This window comes from Microtus ochrogaster, chromosome 15, assembly GCF_000317375.1.
Source record: "Microtus ochrogaster isolate Prairie Vole_2 chromosome 15, MicOch1.0, whole genome shotgun sequence".
NCBI classification, from domain to species: Eukaryota; Metazoa; Chordata; class Mammalia; order Rodentia; family Cricetidae; genus Microtus; species Microtus ochrogaster.
This window is the reverse complement of record NC_022017.1, coordinates 14,811,493-14,821,949: the sequence shown is the minus strand read 5'-3', so window position 1 is coordinate 14,821,949 and position 10,457 is coordinate 14,811,493. Positions and strand designations below refer to the sequence as shown.

The following is a 10,457-nucleotide window of genomic DNA, read 5'->3' as shown; positions in this document are numbered from 1 at the left end:
TGCACTGATCTATAGCTGCTAGTAGAGTCCACAGAGCCATGGAAGGATCCAGGGTTCCAGCCTCTTTCCTATGTTGTGACATCATGTCAGACTCGGGTGATGGACCGTCATTGCCATTTCACAGCTGAGGTTAGAAATGGACCCAGAGGCTGGGCTTTCTTCGTTTGTGCAGCTACTAGCTCTGCCTTTGCCCTGTGCAGGTCCTCAACAGCAGTCTACCATCTCTCTGTCTTTCCTCTCCATTGACTGGGGAACTCGGAACTTTGGAATACCCCCAAGTCACAGAATGTCCTAGGCGTCCTTTGCCAACCATGAGTCACTTCCAAGTCAGCAGGAGCTGGGGGTGTGGCCAGCACTCAGGAGCCCAGTGTGAGAGAGTGGGTATGAGCCATCAGCCCCAAGGCTGTGGCTGTACACCCTGTCCTCTTTAGCTTTCCCCTGATGCTGCTTTTGAAAATAAAGCTGGTTTATTTGACCCTGAGGGAGTTCGGTCCATAGATTCCAAATAGGAGGTCAGGCTGCCTGTGTTCAATTTGGCTTTACAGTCTCTGGCCATTGCTGACCAAAGGCTTCATTTTCCAAAGCTTCAATTTCCCTCCATGTAGATTAGAAGCATAATTTACCAAGCTCTAGATGAAGAAAGGCAGAGCAGGATTGGAACTTGGGTGGTGACTGTGAAGCCATACTCTGTCCCCAGAACTGGGCTGGACTTCTTGACTCTCAGTTTTGGCAAGGTGAGGTCATAGAGGAATGGGACAGTTCCTGGTAGCTTCAGGAGGTTTATTTCTAGGTGTGTAGCACATGAGGGGCACCAGGTGTGGGTGCCCTGGAGCCTGGAGATGGTGAGAGGAACCAGACATGAGTGCGCCCCTGATGGTGGTCTTGTGAGGCAGCCCTGGGCCTAGAAGAGGGAAGAGGCTGGAAGTGACACCAGGGATTCTCATGACTGGGCTCCTGTCCCCAGTACCCTCCTATAGGCCTTGGGAACATGTTCCTCTGTGTGACCGGGACCATACTGCTTCTGCAAGTAGACCTCTGGAAGTTCCTTGTCGTTCCCACCCCTGTCCAGTCAAGCCAGTCCAATAGTTTTTCTCAAGATGCCACCAACACATGTGTTAGGAAGGCTTTGGGGAGTGCTGGCCTGCTTGGTATCTTCAACAGTGGGTTTGATATGCAGGAAGCCCTTGAGAATTGCTAGCCTTTTTTTTTTTTTTAAGATTTATTTATTTATTATGTATACAACATTCCTTCCATGTATGCTTGCATGCCAGAAGAGGGCACCAGATCTCATTATAGATGTCTGTGAGCCACCATGTGGTTACTGGGAATTGAACTCAGGACCTCTGGAAGAACAGTCAGTGCTCTTAACCTCTGAGCCATCTCTCCAGCCTATGAGAATTGCTAGCCTTGCATGATGTCCTTGAACAGTGTGTTTGGTGGGCACCTTGGCCTTGCATGGTATCCTTGAATGACGTGTTTGGTGAGCAGGAAGCCCTTGAGGGTTTCTGCCTCTACAGGGCGTCTTTTGAAGGCTTTCTGGTGGGCTTCCGGGTATCCTTGTTTTTTTCTAGAATTGCTTCCATCTCTCTAAGAGCTTGTGAGTGTCAACTCTGGGCCCTCCACTCATTCCACAGTATAGTTAACCTGCTGTCTTCCCGGAAACTCAGGTGGTGTGTCCTGTTACTGTGAGGGAGAGGGTCCCACCACTCACCCTGGCTTTCTCCTTTGGCAGAAAAGGACTGGACCGAGGAGGATCGGGCCAGAGAAAAGGTGCTGATGCAGGAGCTTGTGACCCTCATCGAGCAGCGCAATGCTATTGTCAACTGCCTGGATGAGGACCGGCAGAGGTGACATGCTTGGGACCCCATAGGTGGAGCCACTTCCTGGCAGAGCTCACTGCCAGCTTTCCCTCACGTTTGACAAGTCCCGTGGGGCCTGAAGGTTGGGAGGGGCTCACGGGTGAGCTGGCCCTTTCCTGCAGCGGTCACTCAGCTTGTCATTTCCACCCCAGGGAAGAAGAGGAAGACAAGATGTTGGAAGCTATGATGAGGAAGAAAGGTGAGGCTCATCTTGTGGAGGGACCAGTGCCTACCTGTGAGCGCCAGCCTATGTTTGCAGCCTGGAAATAGAAGGTTGAACAGGCCCCATAGGGATGGTTGCTCATAATGCAAATCCCAGGCTCCATTTTGCTGGAAAACCAAGTGTAGTGAGGCCAGTCACAGCCATGCGGCTCTGGTTCAGGCTGGGAGGGGAGAACTGTGGTCCACCAGGGGGCCTTGACCCAGGATGGCTTTGCTCTGAGCAGATTATCTTTCCAGAGCTCTGCGGGTTGGCTTAGGAGTATGGGAACCTAGAGCTAGGATCAGAGTGCCTGGAGTTGCTCCCTGAGAGCTGTTTGGGTTGGGGTTTGACCTTAGTCCCACCTGTGGCTCACTGTTTGGCCTCATGGCTACATCTTGGCTGAGGCTGGAGCCAGACTGACTGCTGGTCCTTTCTCTAACATGAGCTGGTGGCTGAGCCAGTTCCTTCAGCCCTCACTTCACCCCCATTCCCATGGTGCCTCTCCCCGGTGTGGGCTGAGGATTATGGAGCTAACAGTGCAAAGCACCAGTCTGGGGTTAGGCACCTACAAGCACATGGTTGGTGTTGGTTCTTTTCAAAGGCACACATTTTCCTCGTGAGAGTTTGAGGTTTGGGCAGATGGTTTCTGAGGTGTTCCTTAGTCCTGGCAGTTGAGATTTCTGTTGTAGCTTACAGAGAAATGTATGTCAGTCTAGGTGATGGAGCTATTGACTAAAACGTGAGCTATACCTCACAGTGGTTCTCAACCTTCCTAATGCTGCAATCCTTTAGTACAGTTCCTCATATTTTGGTGACTCCCAACCATAAAATTATTTCTTTGCTACTTGATAACTGTAATTTTGCTACTGTTATTAATCGTAATATAAATATCTGATATGTAGAATATGCGACCACAGGTTGAGCACCACCGTCTCAGGTTCCAGACTGTCCTCCCAGGTGTGGATCCCAGGGAGAAAAGGGAACTAGGCATAGTGACATGACTTGGTGCATGGGTGGGCCGAGCCGCTCAGTGACGCTGGCCACTGCTCCATCCTGTCCCTGATGGTCCCTCTTCTTTGCTGCAGAGTTCCAAAGAGAGACTGAGTCCGAGGGTAAGAAGAAAGGCAAGTTCAAGACCATGAAGGTGCTGAAGCTGCTGGGAAACAAGCGTGACACCAAAAGCAAGGTCCCTGGGGACAAGAGCTGACAGACAGCGCGGGAAGCAGACTTCCTCTCCTCTCCTGGAGTCTCCAGGCCAGAACAGCACTCTGCTGCCCTCAGACCTGCCAAGGGGGACAGTGACCTTGGGAGGGAGTCCCTGGGTGAGCTTTGGCTTCCTTGGGAGTCTCCAGCTGGTTTGGGCTAAAGTTTTCTTCCCTCTTTCTTCCCTGTGTCCTTGACAGCTGTGACTTAGCCCTGCCCACTGCATTCTGACTCCAGATGCTGTGACAGGCCCGGGGCAAGCAGGGATGCAGGGACTAGGCAGAGGCAGTAACTCTCCTTGTACTTATGAACCAGGCCAGATGGAGTCTTCACTGTCAGTCCTGCCCAAGGCAGGCTCTGGCCAAGACATGTGCACCTTGCAGCAGGCCAGCAACAAGGCTGGCTGCCTAACTTCTTCCTTCTCAGCCCTGACTCTTAGTCTCTGCCTTCCTGTCTAACACATGTGCCCTTGAAAGTCATGTCCCCTCACTCAGGAGCTCTATGAAGTCTCAGATTCTGGACCCTCAGTGAGTGCTGTTTTGTGTCAGTTGGGAATGAACTGCTTTCCTCTGCCTCCCAAGCTGTAGGGAGCTCTTCCCTTACCTCTCTTGGTTCATGGGAAGTCTCACCCACAACATGGGGACCTGGTGGTTGTGCTGAGGTGGTGACTCAGACTAGCTTAGAAAGGTGTGATTTGGGTAGGTGCTAACCTTTGTTCTCTAAGGTGTTGTGATCTGACCTCTGATGCAGGGTTTTTGCCCACCCCATACCCAGGGGATGGACCCATTCCTTTCTGTGGTTGTCTGTTCCCTCTGGGGACTGGTGGCATTCACCCCTGGATGGCCCTGGGAGAACAGTGCTGGGGTACATCTTTTCCCTGGGGAATATGCCAGGCAGCCTGTGGTCCAAGCACTGTTCTTGCTCTCGGCGTCTTCAGTGCCTGCCCCTCCCTCTGCATCCTGGGAAGGAGTGCACTGTCTCTCAGTTGCTAGTGCCCAGTTGCCTTGGCCACAGCCACATCTGTGCCCTTTTGCCTGTGTGTGCTCCACCTCATGGCCAGGTGTCTGGCCACCGGGAGGGTCTGGGCTGTCCACGCAGTTGGGAACTTGACCACAGTGCCTCCCATGGGGCAGGATTCCCTTCTTGTTTGGGGAGAGGTGCTTGCACTCCCATATAGCCCCTGGCAGTCTTTCCAGATGCGCTGTTGACCTGGAGCCCAGGCCACCACCTCAGGTTTTTCAGAAGGGTCCTGTGACCCAGCTGCTGTAACCCAGGAGAGGGCTCCACCAGGCTGTCTCAGTGTCAAGCATAGTTTCCATGTCTCCAGGGACCAGCCCTCCTCACAGAAGTCACCTGTTGCCTGTGAATGTGGGCACAGGCTTGCCACATATTGCTCACTTTTCAAAAGAAACCCAGAAGCTAGGCCTGGGCTGGAGGCTGTGTCCCTACTGACTGATGCTATCTGCTGGCTCTTGTGTAATAGCCATGGTTATTCTTCGGTAAGAAGACAGATATGGGACTTGTAGCAGGTGCAGGAAGGATTTCATTTCTAGAGACGGGAATGATGGGATACTAGTGCAGGTCAGGCTGTTCAGAGTCACAGCCTGAAGGACACTGCTGTGCAGTAAACCAGTTGTGGGGAGCGAGGGCATACCAGGTGGGAGCAGGGCTGTTTCCTTATTGGGTTCCTTGACCTTCAGGCTGGGACCTCAGGAGCACGTGAATGGAACTGGAACCAAGGCTGTGGCACCTGCCAGAGCCCTTTAGTATGGATCCCTCCTTTTATGTTTCTTCCCTTAGTCTTCGTTTGGTGGAAGTCATGAAGCTGACCTTTAACCCCGAGTGGGCTCCTCAGCAGTAACTACCTGGATGGAGTGTCTTAGTGAGATGGGTGTTCACACCGCAGAATTGAGGGCTAGCACTGACGACAGGCTGCTCAGGAATCTGTTTCCCTGCTCCTCTGGAAATGTGCAAACAGCAGTTAGAACCCATGTGCGCTGGACGGGTTCTGATTCTGAACAGATTAAATGTGTTTATTCCTGTGTAAACAAGGCAGCACATGTCATGGCCAAGTTAAATGTGTTTTATTGGCCAATTAATCATTGTGGTCAAACATTTGCCCAAGGCTACAAGAAGGCAAAGAAATAGATCCTAAGATACAGGAAGGACAGAATCGTGTTCACAGAGCACCTGGAGGACAGCTGTGGCGTGGGAAGAGCCAGAGAGAGGGTGCCCTTAGGCAGATGTCCATGGTGTGTCTGGGCTCTTTCCCCTGAAGAAGGTGCCAATACTGTGGCTGTGACAGTGACTCAGAGGCGTCACTGAGGCCTCTGCATCCCTGGGCAGTGCCACATCATGATCTGGCGTGGTCTCTGAGGGTGGGCAGACCTGGGGATGACACTGCTTGGCGAAGCGAAGGCTCTGGTGGTTGCACTGGGCTGGCCCGCCCTTGTCTAGGATTAGGTGGTGGCCAGAGCCTTCCTGAGCCTCTCGCTTCTGCTGCGGTCGATGTCCTCCATTTCCCTTATTTTCTGCAAAGGGCCACCAGGAAGATGGCTGTCATGGCAGGACACCATGGTGGGAGCTTGCCACCTGAGAGGCCAGCCGTGGTGCTGGCTGGGGCTCCTCCCACTGGACTCCACTCCTCCCCACTTTTGGGCTTTCCTACCTGGGAGATTTCAGCCAGGATGATTCCTCGGTATTGCTTGCCCTGTCCCAGAGCCTCCATGGCAGCCAAGAATTCTTTCCTGTCCTGGACTTCCTTCACCACTGCACAGAGGGGAGGGCCATCAGTGCACAGGACAGTGGGAGTGCACAGGGGCCCAGGCAGCACATGGCCTCTGAGGGAGAGCAGGGCGGGGTGGGGGAGGGGGTCTATAGCAAGTCATGTTCTCTTGTTAGCCCCATCACTCACATTCTTCAAAGCGGTCCACCTCGGGACCTGGGTCCTCTTGCTGCACACGTGGAGCCGTTTTCCGCTCCTCCGTGTCCTTCCCAGTGGCAAAGATAGTTTGGAGTCTTCGTTTCTCCTTCTCCAGATCTCCTGTAGGGCCCAGAGACAGTCTTGTTAAGAGGGAAGAGAGTCGTTTCCCTCTTAACCCCGCTGCAGGCTGTTGGGGTTGAGAGGAGTGGGCTCTGCAGACCCAGCACCTCCCTTGGCTGTTCCAGAGCAGAACATGGCAGGTTAGCAGTTGAGACAACCAAGAAAAAGCTTCAGTGCAGAGCTAACAGAGAATCCAGAAATGCAGACCTCCGAGGTGACCTGTGTGTAGGGAATTGTGAGGATGCTGAGGCATGCTCCCAGATGTGGGCTCAAATACAGAGGAGATGGATTTGAGGGACCATGTATCCCTCTGGGATTAGGATTAGGAAAACTGGATTAATTTCAGAAAAGCTATAGGATGAAGAGGGCCATCTGTCTGGGTTTGTTACCCACTACTGGAATGGTGCTGTCTGTCCCAGGCCTCTGTGACCCCAGAAGACAGAAGAGAGCCCCTAGCCCAAGACCATCACTTACTGGTGGCCTGAGGCTTGAATTGCTCACGGTTGTATGCCCCATTGGCTTGACACATGCTGGCAGGCCGGAGGTGGGAGTGGGTAGCCAGGATGGGAGGCAGGTAGATGGTTGTAGCTGGCTTCTTGGAAGGAGAGCCCCTCTGGCTGGATGTTGGGTTGCACTGCAGGGGCAGAGGGGCTCCTCCTGGGAACAAAAAGGTCAAGTGATGGCACCTGTTTGTCTTTCTTTTTGAAGAAAAATGGTATTTGCCAAATAGAAGTCAAACAGTGTGGACAGTCCAGCCCTCTGAGTGTGCTCCTCTGCAGGCTGTGCTAACAATTAGGTGGTCGCTCCTCATTCTTGATGCTTCTAAAACACATTCAAGGATGTTTTTTGTTCGGTATGTACACAGACGGTTCTTAAACACTGGATCACACCTTTTCACTTACCAATTTATCAGACCAACTTTCCATAAAGACACATTTATATGTAACTTATTTTTTATAGTAATCTACTAGTTGTTAGAATGATTACACTATTTATTCAGCTAGTCATTCAGGTTCTCTCTGGGTTTGTTTTGTTTTTGTTGGTTGGATTTTTACTACTTCTGACAATGCTGCAATAAACATTCTTATACACTGAGTCTTTGGTGTTTTTATTTCTCTGTGTGTGGTTTTTGTTTTAATGTGCTGTGTGCATGCATGTCTGTGTATGTGTGCAGGTCAGGGAATCAGTTCTCTCTGACCATGCGTGTCCCAGGGATCAAATTCAGATTGTTACACTTGGCAGCAAGCACCTTTCCCTGCTTAACCATCTCACCAGCCCTGTGTTTTGTTTTTTGCTTTTTTGATGTTGTTTTTTGTTTGTTTTGTTTGTTTTCTTAAGACAGGGTTTCTCTGTAGCTTTGGAGCCTGGCCTAGAACTTGCTCTGTAGATGAGGTTGGCCTCAAACTCACAGAGATCCACCTGCCTCTGCTTCCCGAGTGCTGGAACTAAAGATGTGTGCCACCACCACCTGGCAGTTTTTGCTTATTTTAAAGGCAGGGTCTATCCAGACTGGCCTCCCAACTCCATATAGACCTTAAACTTTTGATCCTCCTCCCTCTATCTTCCAAGTGCATGGATTGTAGGTATTTGCCACCACACCTGGTTTCTGTGGTGCTGGAATGCACCAGGGCTTGGTACATCTGAAGCAAGGGCTCTACCAACTGAGCCAAAACTGCAGCCCAGATTGTGGTTGTAACAGGGAAAGCTTTTGTAAAAGGGTAACATTGGAGCAAACAGTGAAGGGTGATGAGCCAGACCTGCAGTTACTTTGAGGAAGACTGTTCCAGGTAGAACAGCTGGGGTGAAGGTGCTCAGGCACTGTGTACCCAGGTATCTAGGTAGCAGCCAAGAGGCTAATGGGGTGGGAGACAGAGATCAGGACTTATGGAAGCTTCTGGAAAGAGGATTTTATTCTACAGCGTAGCAAGCCGTTGGAGGGTTTGGGGAAAAGTTACCCTTTCTGCTGTTGACAGTCCCATTCATGGCTAACGGTAGAGCCAAGGAAAACAGCTATTCAGATAACATGCAGCATTGGTGAGGAGCAGAGAAGACAGGTTATCAGGGGCAGGTTGTAGCTTGCAGGGCTGTTGACCAGGTAGGGAGAACAAGGGCCGTCAAGGATGACTGGGTTTCTGTGCTGTGGACTTACAAGTGTGTGCCTGCCTTTACTCCCCACTCCCCCACTGCCTTCCCTTCGTGGAACCAAGCAGCCGGGCGATGGTGGCGCACGCCTTTAATCCCAGCACTCGGGAGGCAGAGGCAGGCGGATCTCTGTGAGTTCGAGACCAGCCTGGTCTACAGAGCTAGTTCCAGGACAGGCTCCAAAGCCACAGAGAAACCCTGTCTCAAAAAACCAAAAAATAAATAAATTAATAAACAGATACCATTCTTGGGATGATCCCATGCCCCAGGTCTGCCTCTCCCCTGAGCACACGCTGAGCAAGCAAATAGTTACAGCCTCAGTGATGCTGGACATTCATGTCGGGGAGAGGGATCTGTGGCTTCAACCAAGCTATGAAACAATATTTTGCTTAAGGAGAAGTAGACAGTGAATTCCTAGGGAACAGCTTCAAGGAAGCCTTGTCTTTCAAGGTGTACTTATTTTTATTTTATGTCTATGGACGTTTGCATATATCAATGTATACCATATATGAACCTCTTCTGGTGCCCACAGGAGTCAGAAGAGGATCACTTCGCACTGGAGTTTAGATGGGGGTGAGGCACCATGTAGGAGCTGGGATCTGAACTCAGAACCTTTGCAAGAGCAGTAAGTATTCTTTACCACTGGCTGGTCAGTATTGCTTTACACTGTGTGAAGATGTGTCAGTGTGAATGGTTTCAAAAGAGATAATGGCCAATAGCTAGGCAGGAGGTATAGGCGGAACTTCTGGACAAAGAACTGCAAAGAAGAGGGCAGAGTCACCAACCAGATGCAGAGGAGAGGTGAAAGGCACAAGTTGTAGATGAATAGAGCTAGAGGGACAAGCCCAAGCCCTTGGCTGAACTTCCATGATTAAGTTTCTGTGTAGTTTGTGAGCTGGCAGCACAAGGAATAATCTGTCCACAGCATGTCTCAATCCCAGCACTTGAAAGGCAGAGTTAGGCGGATCTCTCTGAGTTCGAGGCCAGCCTGGTCTACAGAGTGAGTTCCAGGAAAACCAGGGCTACACAGAGAAACCCTGTCTTGAAAAACAAACAAAAAATAAGTTATTTTTAGTTACTCTAGATATGTATATGCCTGTGTGTCTGTGAACATGACTGCAGTGCCCACAGAGGCCAGAGATGTGGGATGGCCCTGCAGCTGGAGTTGCAGGTGGTTATGAGCCACCGACATGGGAGCTGGGAACCAAATTCAGGGCCTCTACAAGAGCAGTACCTTCTCTTACCCACTAAGCCACTTCTCCAGCCTGCCTCACTCTCCCCAAACCTTTTTTATGAGATGGTCTCACTATGTAGCCCTGGCCAGCCTGGACCTTGTTGTATAAACCAGGCTGGCCTGGAACTTCTTTTTTTTTTTTTCCAAAATGGGGTTTCTCTATGTAGCCTTGGCTATCCTGGAACTCACTCTGCCTGCCGTTGCCTACCAAGTGCTGGATTAAAGGCGTGCACCACCACAGCCGGGCTCAGCCTTGAACTTTTGGTGATCCTCCTGCCTCTGCTTCCTAAGTGCTGGGACTAGAAGTGTATATAATCATGTCTGGCTTCTGTCCTTTGAGATGAACTCCCCTTCCCTTTCACATAGAGGAATATTAAAGATATATCCCTGGTCCTCTGTTCAGAAAGTCTCTAGAGTGACTGTCCTTACTTCTCATGGTTTCCAAGATGTGTCGTTGCTGGAAGTTAGTCAGTTTGGACTCCTTCATCATCACTGCAAAATAAAACACTCTGTGAGACCTCCTGAGCTGCAGCTGAACCCCGCATTTCCCCCACTTCTCGGCTTAAGACCTCCTGAGCTGCAGCTGAACCCCGTATCTCCCCTGCGTCTCAGCGTGAGACCTCCTGAGCTGCAGCTGAACCCCATATCTCCCCCGCATCTCGGCATGTCTCATCTTGCCCAAACTCCACACCGCAGCACTGCTCCCCAACTCCCAACTAAGCACGCATGTTCTTCTGCCTGCTTCATTTTCTCTAGTACATGTCACATTTTTAG

General features: G+C 51.0%; 2 protein-coding genes across 5 annotated transcripts in view; one reads left to right on the top strand and one right to left on the bottom strand.

The window, feature by feature from the left end:
* The window catches only part of Micall1 (MICAL like 1), a 30,930-nt gene extending 25,320 nt beyond the window's left edge, over positions 1-5,610 (top strand). Inside the window, exons 14-16 of the mRNA XM_005354212.3 lie at positions 1,733-1,847; positions 2,012-2,058; positions 3,147-5,610. Coding sequence (XP_005354269.1) covers positions 1,733-1,847; positions 2,012-2,058; positions 3,147-3,268 — 284 coding nt within the window. The 3' untranslated portion in view covers positions 3,269-5,610. The remainder of the gene's footprint in view (positions 1-1,732; positions 1,848-2,011; positions 2,059-3,146) is intronic.
* An 88-nt stretch (positions 5,611-5,698) lies between these two features.
* C15H22orf23 (chromosome 15 C22orf23 homolog) overlaps positions 5,699-10,457 on the bottom strand; it is a 7,166-nt gene continuing 2,407 nt past the window's right edge. For 3 of the 4 annotated variants that reach the window (XM_013348795.2, XM_026782482.1, XM_026782483.1), the window contains 4 exons: positions 10,113-10,175; positions 6,782-6,964; positions 6,179-6,307; positions 5,714-6,033 (listed from right to left, as the gene is read on the bottom strand). In XM_013348795.2, the coding sequence (XP_013204249.1) occupies positions 5,789-6,033; positions 6,179-6,307; positions 6,782-6,964; positions 10,113-10,173 (618 nt within the window). In that variant the 5' untranslated portion in view covers positions 10,174-10,175 and the 3' untranslated portion in view covers positions 5,714-5,788. Of the gene's footprint in view, positions 6,034-6,178; positions 6,308-6,781; positions 6,965-10,112; positions 10,176-10,457 lie in introns of all 4 variants that reach the window. The other variant, XM_005354210.3, reaches the window with a different exon arrangement.